Genomic DNA, 12,017 nt, shown 5'->3' on the forward strand with positions numbered 1-12,017 from the left:
GAATAGTAATATATTAAGATATGCCAAAGTTTTGGTGTAAAATACTTATGAACTTACGTTTGTAATTTATAGTTCAGTGTTCCAACACACCATCCACATACATATGTTCTCCTTAGGAAAAATAATTTCACAGTCTTCACTATTTCAGCACAGATTCTAATTTTTCAGTAATCCTTTTTTACACATAAAATTCGGAGGTCTTGTTCTTTCAGCTGAATTAAAAATTATATTTATGAATATTAAAAAAACCTCATTATCAACTTAAAATATCAAGCCATTTTTAATTTTATCATTACTCTTCCTCTAGGATTCGCCAAAAGCCCAGCTACGCCGGACGATAGAATGTTGTCGGACCAATTTATGTAACCAGTATTTACAACCTACACTGCCCCCTGTTGTCATAGGTAGGTTAGCCGAGAAGAGCATGATCATGATTTTCAGTAAAATATTTTCTCTGGCTTTAACAGTAAGCAAGCTTTCTAGAATTTAACACTACAAACTGTTTTTCCCCTCTAATATGTGATAGAAAGATAATATGTATGCTTTATTGTTTACTCCCCTTGTCAGGTCCATTTTTTGATGGCAGCATTCGGTGGCTGGTTGTGCTCATTTCTATGGCTGTCTGCATAATTGCTATGATCATCTTCTCCAGCTGCTTTTGTTACAAGTAAGATAATTATTTTGATACAAAATATATTTTGTTGAATATTACGTATGAGCAGTTCTTTAAAAGCCAGTGCAAAGAAATTATTGAGACGCCATTAACTTGTATTCTCTGGTTCTATCTCCTTTAGGTTATAATCTCCTAACTAGATTATAATTTTCTTAAGGGAAAAGAGAACCTTACTACTAATCAGTTAGTTGAACGCAACTTTATACTTCTTGTTTTGTTCATGAGTTCTTATGATTTTTCTTATTTATAGAATATTGAACTTTCTTATATATGAGTGTTGAAGATCTGTCTCAAAAAGCCAAGTACATTATCATTCATTAGTTATTTGTGGCTTCAGAATTGTTTGTGTTTAGTTGTGATTTCAGAGGACAGTTGCCAAAAGAGAAGAGTAGCAACAGGAGGGGATAAACTTCAGTAATAAAGCTTCATCTTACTGGCATACGAATAGACCAAGAGATCAGTAGAACAGGTTATTAGACCCATAAATAGACCCAGGTATATAAAGAAATTTAGTATATGGTAAAGGGAACATTTCGGATCACTGGGGATAATTCTATAAATGGATTTGGTAGTAGGTAGCTATATGGAAAAAGATAAAGTTTTTTTTTTTTAAAAAGATGAAGTTTAATCAGTTACCTACACTGGAATAAATTTTACCCAGCTTGGAACTAGCTATATGGAAAATGAAGTGATTAAAGCACTGGAACAAACCCGTGGAAGAATTTTAAAAAATAATCTCAGGATGTGGAAGCCCTTTCTGAGTCTGACACAAAACTGAAAAGCAAAAAAACCACACACACAGAAAACAAAACTTTAAATTAAAAAAAAAAAATTGTGTCAATTACGTAAAAATAAAACTTTACTAGGTGGCAGAAACCACCATAAACAGAATGCGAACAGTGAAAAATATCGGCATCTTATATTACAGAGAGCTGATTTCTCAAATATAGAGAGCTTTTATAAATCAAAAAGAAAAAAACCTTAACAGTTCAGTGGGAAAATGAATATTTACCTAAAAGGAAATACTTAGAGTTCTTAAAAGCAAAATAAAAAGATGACCCAAGAATACTCACCATATGAAAAATACAAATTAAAATCATACTGAGATACTGTTTTTCACCTGTTATACTGGCAGAAATTCTTAGATAAAGAGGCAGGTTGAGCATACTTACTCTTGCTGCCTCCAGTAAAAAAGCAATAGTTTTTAACTTCTTTGTCCAACTAGGACGAGGAAAACAGGAGATAACAGCAAAAAACTTTGGAACTTGGGAAGCTTTTGGATAAGTAGTAAGTGACTTTGCAGACCTAAAAAATCAGACTCCTAGGCTAGACTTTTGAGACAGTAAAAAAGCAACCAGTTTATATCATAGAATTCTCCAAGAAGCTCAAGAATCGGCGGTACCAGTTATCTCTGGAAGTAAAGTTGAGAGTGGCAGTAAAACCAAGAGGATTGCTTGAAAGTCTATTTTTAGAAAGTCAGATGCTGTGTGTGTTATGCAATAGTGCATTAAGAAATCACTCCCAAACACAGTGGCTTAAAACAGCAATTATTGTCTCTCACGGTGGGTCAGAAATTCAGGAGTGAGTGACTGGGTGTCAGGATCTTTCATAACATCCAGTCAGATGTCAGCAGAGGGTGTGTTCGCCTGAAGGCTTGACTGGAGCTGGTAGATCACCTTCCAAGATAAAGGTAGCTCACTTCTAAGGCTCACAAATTGGCGGGAAGCCTTAGTTTCTCTGATGTGAGCCTCTCTACAGAGCTGCTTGAGTGTCCTTGCAGCGTGAAGCCTGGCTTTTTCCTCCTAGAGTGAGTGATCCAGGAGATTAAGGTGGAAGCTGCAAAGCTACATGCAATCTAGACTCAAAAGTCACACCATCACTTCTGCCACATTCTCCTGGTCACACAGGTCAGCCCTACTGTGTTATGGAAGGGAACTAAACAAGGACATGCATACCAGGAGGTGAGGGTCCTTGTGGGCCATTTTGGATGGCAAGTACCACAGATGATGAGATTCGCTACTCCTGTTCTGAATAGTCACTTCCCCACCATCTCCCTAATAGAAGGCTAGAAGTGTATTCTCTGGAAAGAACAAAGATAAGATTCTTAGTGTGGCATCCATTTATTGAGAGTGAGGTATTACAGTGAAAACATGGAGGTACAGTGAACATTTACATACTGATTGGTGGGCCCCTCAACTATCCCAGAACCCTGTCAGCCAGGCTTGTTCAAATAACAAATTGGAAGAATCTTCTTGGGGAAATCCGTCCAGCCCAAGAGAAAAGACCTAAGTATACTGACCCCAATGGACCCAATGAAATGGCCCAGGCAGTCATCTTACAGTGAAGCCTATAATCAGTAAACCCCACTCACATACTAATAACTGCCCATCAGGCAGTGAAAGACACTAATCCCTGAAAAACAGGAGATAAATGAAGTGAGCCTTAATGATTGCCCTCCTTACTGCCCAGAGTTTCTAGCTATAGGACACAGGAGGAACCCAGGTGTAGCCCAGAAGGCTCTGACTCTCCAGGAGATGTAGCTGAGTCGGGGGTACGAATAGCAGTTATAGTTCATAGGACAGAGTACTGGAGAGGAGAGTGCTTCACAGGGAAAGAACTCTGGATATATTCAGAAAGTTCCCATCAAATATTCAGCTGAATCTTGATCAGCACGTACAAGTGAGGAAACTACCCAAGTCTGGGAAAGAGTGCCTGAAAAGACTGAGGAAAACATTGTTCGATGCTCACACAATCTGGGAATAGTGTCTGTTCCCACCAGCTGTGAGACTTGAAAACCTCATAATTCACAGGCCTTTGGTTAGAGTACTCAGAAGGGTCTTGCTTCAGTATTGCAAATAATTAGCCCTAGACTAAAAATGACACTGGTCGCACCTCAGAAGGATTGTCCTGTTTCCAAATAGCTGTATCCTAGAACATAATTCAAGAATATTCAGAGGGATACAAAAATACCCAGCACCCAACAAGGTAAAATTCACAGTGTCTGTCATCCAGTCAACAATCACCAGGCATGCAAAAATACAACCAATACAACCAATAATGAAGAATCAAAAACACCAACCCAGAACTGATCTAGATTTTAGAATTAGTAGACAGGGGCATTAAGATAGTTATTATACCAGTATTTTATATGTTCAAAAAGTGAAATAGAGACAAAGAAGATATAAAAAGACCCAAATCAAACTTTAGGAAATGAGATCTGTACTATCTGAGATGAAATGTACACTGGCTGAGATTAATGGCAAATTAGATACTATAGAAGAAAATAGGATTAGGCATGAAGACATTGCAATAGAAACTAAACAAACAGAGTGCCTGGGTGGCTCAGTCAGTTAAGCGCCTGCCATTGGCTCAGGTCATGATCCCAGGGTCCTGGGATTGAGTCCTGCTTCGGGCTCCCTGCTCAGTGGGGAGCCTGCTTCTCCCTCTCTCTCTGCTGCTCCCCCTACTTGTGCTCGCTCGCTCTGTCAAATAAATAAATCTTAAAAAAAAAAAGAAACTACAAACTAAACCATTAAAAAATAACTTAAAAAAGGAATTAAGCACCAGTGAGCTGTGGTACTTCAAACAGCCTAATATGTGTGTGTGTGTGTGCGTGTGTGTATTTGTGTGGAATACTGCAGGGGTTAGGGGCACCGATGCCTGTGCAGTCAAAAATCTGTGCATAACCGACTCCCCCAAAACGTAACTACTGATAGCCTGCTGTTGACTGGAAGCCTTACCAATAAAACAAAACGCCTGATTAACACACATTTTTTGTCTGGTGTGTACTATATGCTATATTCTTAGAGTAGAGTAAGCTCTTAGAGAAAAGAAAATGTGTTAAGAAAATCATGAGGAAAGAAAATGCATTTACAGTACTATGCTGTATTGAAAAAAAGATCTACATATAAATGGACCCATGCGGTTCAAACCCCGTCATTCAAGGGTCAACTGTATATACACTGGAGTTCCCAAAGGAAAGGAGAGAAGAGGAGGAGAGAGAGTGAAATATTTTAAGAAATAATGACCAAGATTTTTTTCAGATTTAATTAGAACTGTAAACCCGTAGAGCCAAAGTACAAGAAACTCAAAACTACACCAAGGTACATCATTATCAAATTGCTCAAAGCCAGTAATAAAAAAAATCTTAAATGCAGCCAGAGAAAAAAGGCAGATTAGGTATAGAGGAAGAAAGGTAAGGATGATGGTAGCCAACTTTTCAGGGGAAACAATGCCTAGAGCAGAGCAGCATCTTTAAAGTACTCAAGGAAAGGGGCGCCTGGGTGGCTCAGTCAGTTAAGCGTCTGCCTTCGGCTCAGGTCATGCTCTTGGGGTCCTGGGATCGAGCCCCGCATCAGGTTCCCTGCTCAGTGGGGAGCCTGCTTCTCCTTCTCCCTCTACTTGGGCTCTCTCTCTCTGCCACATAAATAAATAAAATCTTTAAAAAAAAATAGATGAATATAGAACTTGGATAAAATTAAAAACAAAGTTCTAAAAGTGTTATAAGGGGGTGGATGAGAGTGTGGGGAAGATGGGCTGTCCTATAAGGGTGGAGGGTTTGTAACTGGTATAACCTTCAAGGAGGAGGTCAGTAGAGCATGCCATCAAAATTCCAAATTCAGTTCTAACTTCTAGCAATGTGTATACAGGTATGCCAGGAACTTTTTCCATTTTAGCCTTGTATGATATAAGACTAGAAACAGTGTAAATGGTCCTGGTGAGGGAATGGTTAACTGCCATACAATGGAGTACTGTTCGCCATGAAAGGAAGAGGAGGCTCTATGTACTGCTGTGGAATGGATGCAGATGGAGGGCTCAGTGAGAACGCAAGCTGCAGGATGGCGTGTATGGCCATACTACCATTTCTGGAAGAAAAAAGAGAAACGGGGGAGGTGAACAGCAGTATATATATTTTTTATCTAAATAGACATAAAGGCTGTCCTGAAGATTACCGAACAGATTGTGGAAACCGTTCCAGTTCCGGGCTTTTTCCAGTTCCTCCTTGATGGCGTAGGGATAGGGCAGGAGGAAGATTTTTCACTGCACATCCTTCTCTGCGAATTTTAAACCATTTGTGAGTCAGTTACTCACAGAAGGTTTTAAAAATAAAATTCAAAAATGGCTAAGTATATTGGGCTGTCCATAGAGAAAACAAACCTGACTTGATGTTTTCTGTAATTTCCATCCTTTACTGTAAGTGCCAAATGGATTAAAGGACTAAATGAGAGAATCAGAATTTTAACACCTTTAAAATGTGCTAATGACATTAGGGTTGAGAAGATGGTCTTTAAACACGGCACAAAAAACATGTATCAAAAAGGGGGGAAATTGGGGCGCCTGGGTGTCTCAGTCGTTAAGCATCTGCCTTCGGCTCAGGTCATGATCCCAGGGTCCTGGGATGGAGTCCCACACCGGGCTCCCTGCTCGGTGGGAAGCCTGCTTCTCCCTCTCCCACTCTCCCAGCTTGTATTCCCTCTCTCACTGTGTCTCTCTCTGTCAAATAAATAAGATCTTAAAAAAAAGGGAGGGGGGAATTGTTAAGTTTAAATTGACAACATTAAAAAAACAAAACAGGGGCGCCTGGGTGGCTCAGTCAGATAAGCGGCTGCCTTCGGCTCAGGTCATGTTCCCAGGGTCCTGGGATCGAGCCCCGCATTGGGCTCCCTGCTCGGCGGAGAGCCTGCTTCTCCCTCTCCCTCTGTCTGCCACTCTGCCTACTTGTGCTCTCTATCTCTGTTAAAGAAATAAATAAAAATCTTTAAAAAATAAAAATAAACAAAACAAAGCACAGTAAGTGGAGTGACAGGATACTGACAGACTGAGAGAAGACTCGTGTAGCATAATTAACAAAGATTTAGCATCCAGATTATATAAGAAACTCCTAATGAATCAATGAGAAAAAAAGAAAACATCCCTGTTAAATAGCATGAATAGGCACTTTACAGAATAGGCAAAATAATATGAGGAGCAGTTCACAGAAGAAAATGAACCATAGGAAAAAATACGAACTTTCTTAGAAGTCTGGGGAAAATGAGTCCGTTCATACCCATCAGGTTGGTAACAGCATAAAAATGTGCATATTCTAGTGCAAACTTGGAACATGGGGAAATGCACATTGTGATACTATACTTTATAATATATTATAAAATATTGTAATAGTATTATATATAGTGTAATGTATAGTATAGTATAATATATAGTATAGTGTAGTATAATATAAATAGTAATCATAGTTATAGTATAGTATATACTATATACTATAGTAGTATAATATAAAATATTGTATTATATGTTTTATATTTATATTAATTGTAATTATAGTAATATATATTATATAAAATATTAAAATAGTATTATAAAGTATCATATATAAATATTTTATAGCATATTATTATTATACTTTATATATTATTCCACTTTGGAGAGCAATTAAGTGATATCACTAAAATTGAAAGTGTGTGTACCTTTGAGAAATTCTTATACTCCTGCACAAGAGACTGGCACAAAAATATTTTTTGCGTTACTATTTGTATTAACTTTTGGAATTAACAGATATGACTGTCAAAATAAATTGGGGTAAATTCCTAACAAGAACCCAAGGTACCATTTAAATCGTTTCCTTGGCAGAATAGTAGTGACTGAGACTGGCTCCCAGGCCCAGGCCTCTGGGTTTGGATCCCAGCTTTGCCACTTGATGGTGTCTGACTTGGGACAAATGATGAACCTCTGGGCCATGGTTTCGCAATAGCATTCACCTCTTAGGAGTTTTGTGAAGAGGAAGTGAGTCCTAGAACAATGCATGACACACTCAGCATCAATAAAAATGAGCTATTGTTTTTAAACAGGTATCAGCATGGATAAATACATAAAACATAAGGAAGTTGTTTTTTTTTTTTTAAGGAAGATATCAAGTAGTAATACAGCATATGCCATTTGAGTCACTTTGTATCCAGAGAAACAGTGTTGTTTATGAAGATATTCAAATAAGAAGGACATACCACCTTTCAGGATAGTGTTTGTTTCTGAGGAGTAAAGGAAGGAAATGGAATTATCAGGGAGATGGCAAGAGCTTCAAATATTTCTAATGTTTTGTCTTTAAAATAAATATAATGTTAATATTTATTCAGTTAATGATCTACACATGGGTGGCAGTTAAATCTCTACTTTTCCTGTATGTTTGAAGTATTTCATAATTTGAAACTGTAAAAAAAACCTTCAAAACTGTCAGAATGAGGGCGCCTGGGCGGCTCAGTCGTTAGAGGTCTGCCTTCGTCTCAGGTCATGGTCCTGGGATCCTGGGATCGAGCCCCACATCGGGCTCTCTGCTTGGCGGGGAGTCTGCTTATCCCTCTCCCACTCCCCTTGCTTGTGTTCCCTTTCTCGCTATCTCTCTCTGTCAAATAAATAAAATCTTCAAAAAAAACCCAAAAAACTGTCAGAATGAGTTCAGAGAACTTGTTTGATTTCTTTGCATCAGCTCCTTTTCCCTTTTTTAAAATGGAACTATATTCATTGTTCATTTTGATACAACAAAATTCAAAATACTGACAAATTCAAACGGGAAAGCTTATGTAAAGTAGAAGGTGGGTACTCCAACATGCCCAGAAATAACTGCTATTTACAACTTGTTATATATCTCTTCTGATCTTTTTAGACATATGTAGATATATATAATTTTTAAAAATTGTATAGCTAGGATCACACTTCTGCGTGCTGTTTTTTTTTTCACTAGACAGTGCACTGTGGACATCTTTCCATTTTAACACGTACATAGAACTCTACCTGATAAACTCCATTCCTAGACATTAACAGAGGAGATATTATCCCGTAAGACTAATTTGGATGTGATTCTATCTGAAGGAAGGATGATGGTGTCGACAGCCTCAAGATTTTTCTTACCCTAGAACTTTGTATTTGTAGTTTGGGAATTTTAATGTAGGTTATTTTCTGCTTTTTTAAAAGACATTATTGCAAGAGCATCTCAAGCAGACGTCGTTATAATCGTGATTTGGAACAAGATGAAGCATTTATTCCAGTCGGAGAATCATTAAAAGACCTCATTGACCAGTCACAGAGTTCTGGTAGTGGATCCGGACTACCTTTATTGGTAAGATAAAATGTCATATAGACATGAGTGGTTTATTGGTACAGATTGTGTCCTTATATGTTGGTAGGCAGCATAATTGTTATAGATTAGGGAACATTACTAGACACATTTTTTTCTTCCTTCTTATTTAGAAAGATGGCTGCAGTCATACAAGAAGAAATCAGTTAAAAGTAAGAACTGTGAGACAAAAAGAATAGAATAGGCAGTAAGATAGAGCCACAAGCAAAGAGGAAAGAAAATGTGATCATGAAGTTCTATATAAGTGCTAGAGTTAGCTCACAAGTTTTGCTTTTAACAGCCAACTTGAAGGAGTCAGGTATAAATTCCTTGCACCTAAGATTAAATTCATTAGTTGAGAGAAGTATAACTATTTCAAATTAATAAATACTAGATATCCAGACATATTTTTAATTGTTTAATTGCATTTGTTTAAAGTAAGTACATTGATCTCTAATTTTTTAATTAATTTATTTATTTTTTAAAAGATTTTATTTATTTATTTGAGAGAGAGAGAATGAGAGAGAGCAAGCACATGAGAGGGGGGAGGGTCAGAGTGAGAAGCAGACTCCCTGCTGAGCAGGGAGCCCGATGCGGGACTCGATTCAGGGACTCCAGGATCATGACCTGAGCCGAAGGCAGTCGCTTAACCAACTGAGCCACCCAGGCGCCCAATTTTTTAATTTATTGAATTAAATAATTCTGTAATTGAATTGGAAAGGTTAAAGTAAAACTGTCTTCATGTGCAGACAACATGATTATCTACAAAGAAAAATTTTAAGGATGATACCATAAAGCTATAACAACCAGCAAGTGAGTTTATCAGGGTTGTAAAATATAAGGTCACTATACAGAAATCATTGAATATAGGTACACTGGCAATGAGCAGTTAGGAATTAAAATGTTAAAAGCAGTACCATTTAAAATAGCTTCAAAAAACATCAAATATTTTAGAATAAGCTTAACAAAATTTATGTAAGACCTGGGCACTGAAAATTAGAAAACACTGCCAAGAGAAATTAACAGAGCCCTAAATAAGGGGAGATGTATATCCTGTTTTTGACTCAGTAGACGCAGTATTAAAATTTCAGTTATCCTAAGTTGACTTATAGTTCTATTCAATCCAAAATCAGAGCAAACGTTTATAGAAATTGATAAACTGATCTAACATTTATATGGAAATGCAAAAGACCTAGAAGAGCCAAAACACTTTTGAAAAAGAGCAAAGGATTCACTGCCTGCTTTCTGGACCTACCATAAAGCTACAGTTATCAGCTTAGTGTGGTCCTTAAGGATAAGAATAAATATGTGTGTCAGTGGAAGAGAATAGAGGGCATAGAAATGGACACAAATGTCACTTGATTTGGGTGCCAGAGTAATTCGGTGGGAAGAAGATGGTCTGTTCCACAAATGGTGCAGGGAAGACTGAGCATCCGTTTCCCAAAATGTGTATTTCTTTTTTTTTTTTTTTAAAGATTTTATTTATTTATTTGAGAGAGAGAATGAGAGAGAGAGCACATGAGAGGGGGGAGGGTCAGAGTGAGAAGCAGACTCCCTGCCGAGCAGGGAGCCCGATGCGGGACTCGATCCAGGGACTCCAGGATCATGACCTGAGCCGAAGGCAGTCGCTTAACCAACTGAGCCACCCAGGCGCCCCTCCCAAAATGTGTATTTCGACCCTTATCTCCAAATATGAAATTACCTTGAAATGGACCATAGACCTAAATGTAAAATGTAAAATTTAAAGTCTAAAAACCTTTAAAAGAAAATGTTTTAGAAAATCATTGTTTCCTTGGGTTAAGCAAGGTTTCTTAGGACACAAAAAGCATGAATCATTTTTAAAATGATAAATTAGGCTTTTTTAAAATTTGAAACTTTTTTTTTTTTTAAACATTTTATTTATTTATTCATTTGACAGACACAGCGAGAGAGGGAACACAAGCAGGGGGAGTGGGAGAGGGAGAAGCAGGCTTCCCGCAGAGCAGGGAGCCTGATGCGGGGCTCGATCCCAGGACCCTGGGATCATGACCTGAGCCGAAGGCAGTTGCTTAACGACTGAGCCACCCAGGCGCCCCCAAATTTGAAACTTTTCCTATTCAGAAGACACTTAGCTTAAGCAAAGGAAAAAATAAGTCACAAACTGGCAACACAGATCTGAAAGAATTTGTGTTGCGGAATATATAAAGAATGTCTACAATTCAGTAATAAGACAACCCCATTTTTTAAAATGGATAAAAGATTTGAACAGATACTTCCCAAAAGAAGAGAAAGGAATTGCAGCAGATAAGCACAAGAAAAGGCAGGGAATTGCAAGTTAAACATTAAAGTGAGATACTGTACATCCACTAGCATGACTAAGACTGAGAATATTAAGTGCGGAAAAGAGTATAGATCAGCTAGAAATCTCATACATTGCTGATTGAAATGAAAACATTTCAGGCACTTTGGGAAGTGGATTGACAGTTGACTGAAAAGGTTAAGCATATACTTTCTATACAGTGAAGCAGTTCTTCCACTGAGTATTTACCAAAGAGATCTGCAGGCATGCCCACACAAAGACCCAAATGTGAATGTTCACAGCAGCTTTATTCGTAAGACATAAATTGTCAACAACCCAAAAGTCCATCATTTGGTAAATGGATAAACAGATCGTGGTGCATTCATACAGTGGAACATTCCTCATCAATAAAAAAGGAACTACTGATACAGGCAACAACAATATAGATGAATTTGAAGTGTTTTATGCTAAGCGAAAGAAGCTAGACACAAAAGACTACATATTGTATGTTTTCACTTACGTGATATTCTAGAAAAGATAAAACTGTAGGAAAAGAAAACAGATCAATGATGCCAGGGCCTGGGGGTGGGTGGGGAGGGGATTGACTTTAAAGAGGCAAGAGGGAACTTTCTTGGGTGATGGAAACATTCTCTATCTTAATTGTGGTGGTGGTTATATGACTGTATACACTCGTCAGACAGTTCTCAAAAAGAGTGGATTTTGTTGTATGTAACTTACTACCTCAATAATCCTGTCTTCTTTAAAAATTACAAAGGATTCTGAAATAACTGATACATAAAATAAGTCAGTTTAGGTATGCACAGAATCTAATTCATTTTAACTGCATTTCCAACCTGGACCTTAGGGTTCTTTTTAATTTAGAATGGCCACTAGTGCTTCTGAAAATGAAAGGTAGCAATTAATGTGCATCTTTGAGTCAACAAAAATTAATGAAAGCACTT

At 37.7% G+C, this 12,017-nt stretch overlaps 1 protein-coding gene across 8 annotated transcripts in view; it reads left to right on the plus strand.

Moving 5' to 3' along the window:
• BMPR1A (bone morphogenetic protein receptor type 1A) overlaps positions 1-12,017 on the plus strand; it is a 142,662-nt gene that overhangs the window by 120,480 nt on the left and 10,165 nt on the right. For all 8 annotated transcript variants that reach the window (XM_035023272.1, XM_035023271.1, XM_035023274.1 and 5 more), the window contains 3 exons: positions 308-404; positions 568-667; positions 8,636-8,780. In XM_035023272.1, coding sequence (XP_034879163.1) covers positions 308-404; positions 568-667; positions 8,636-8,780 — 342 coding nt within the window. The remainder of the gene's footprint in view (positions 1-307; positions 405-567; positions 668-8,635; positions 8,781-12,017) is intronic.

Source organism: Mirounga leonina, unplaced genomic scaffold, assembly GCF_011800145.1.
Source record: "Mirounga leonina isolate KUSES-001 unplaced genomic scaffold, KU_Mleo_1.0 Mir_114, whole genome shotgun sequence".
NCBI lineage: Eukaryota > Metazoa > Chordata > Mammalia > Carnivora > Phocidae > Mirounga > Mirounga leonina.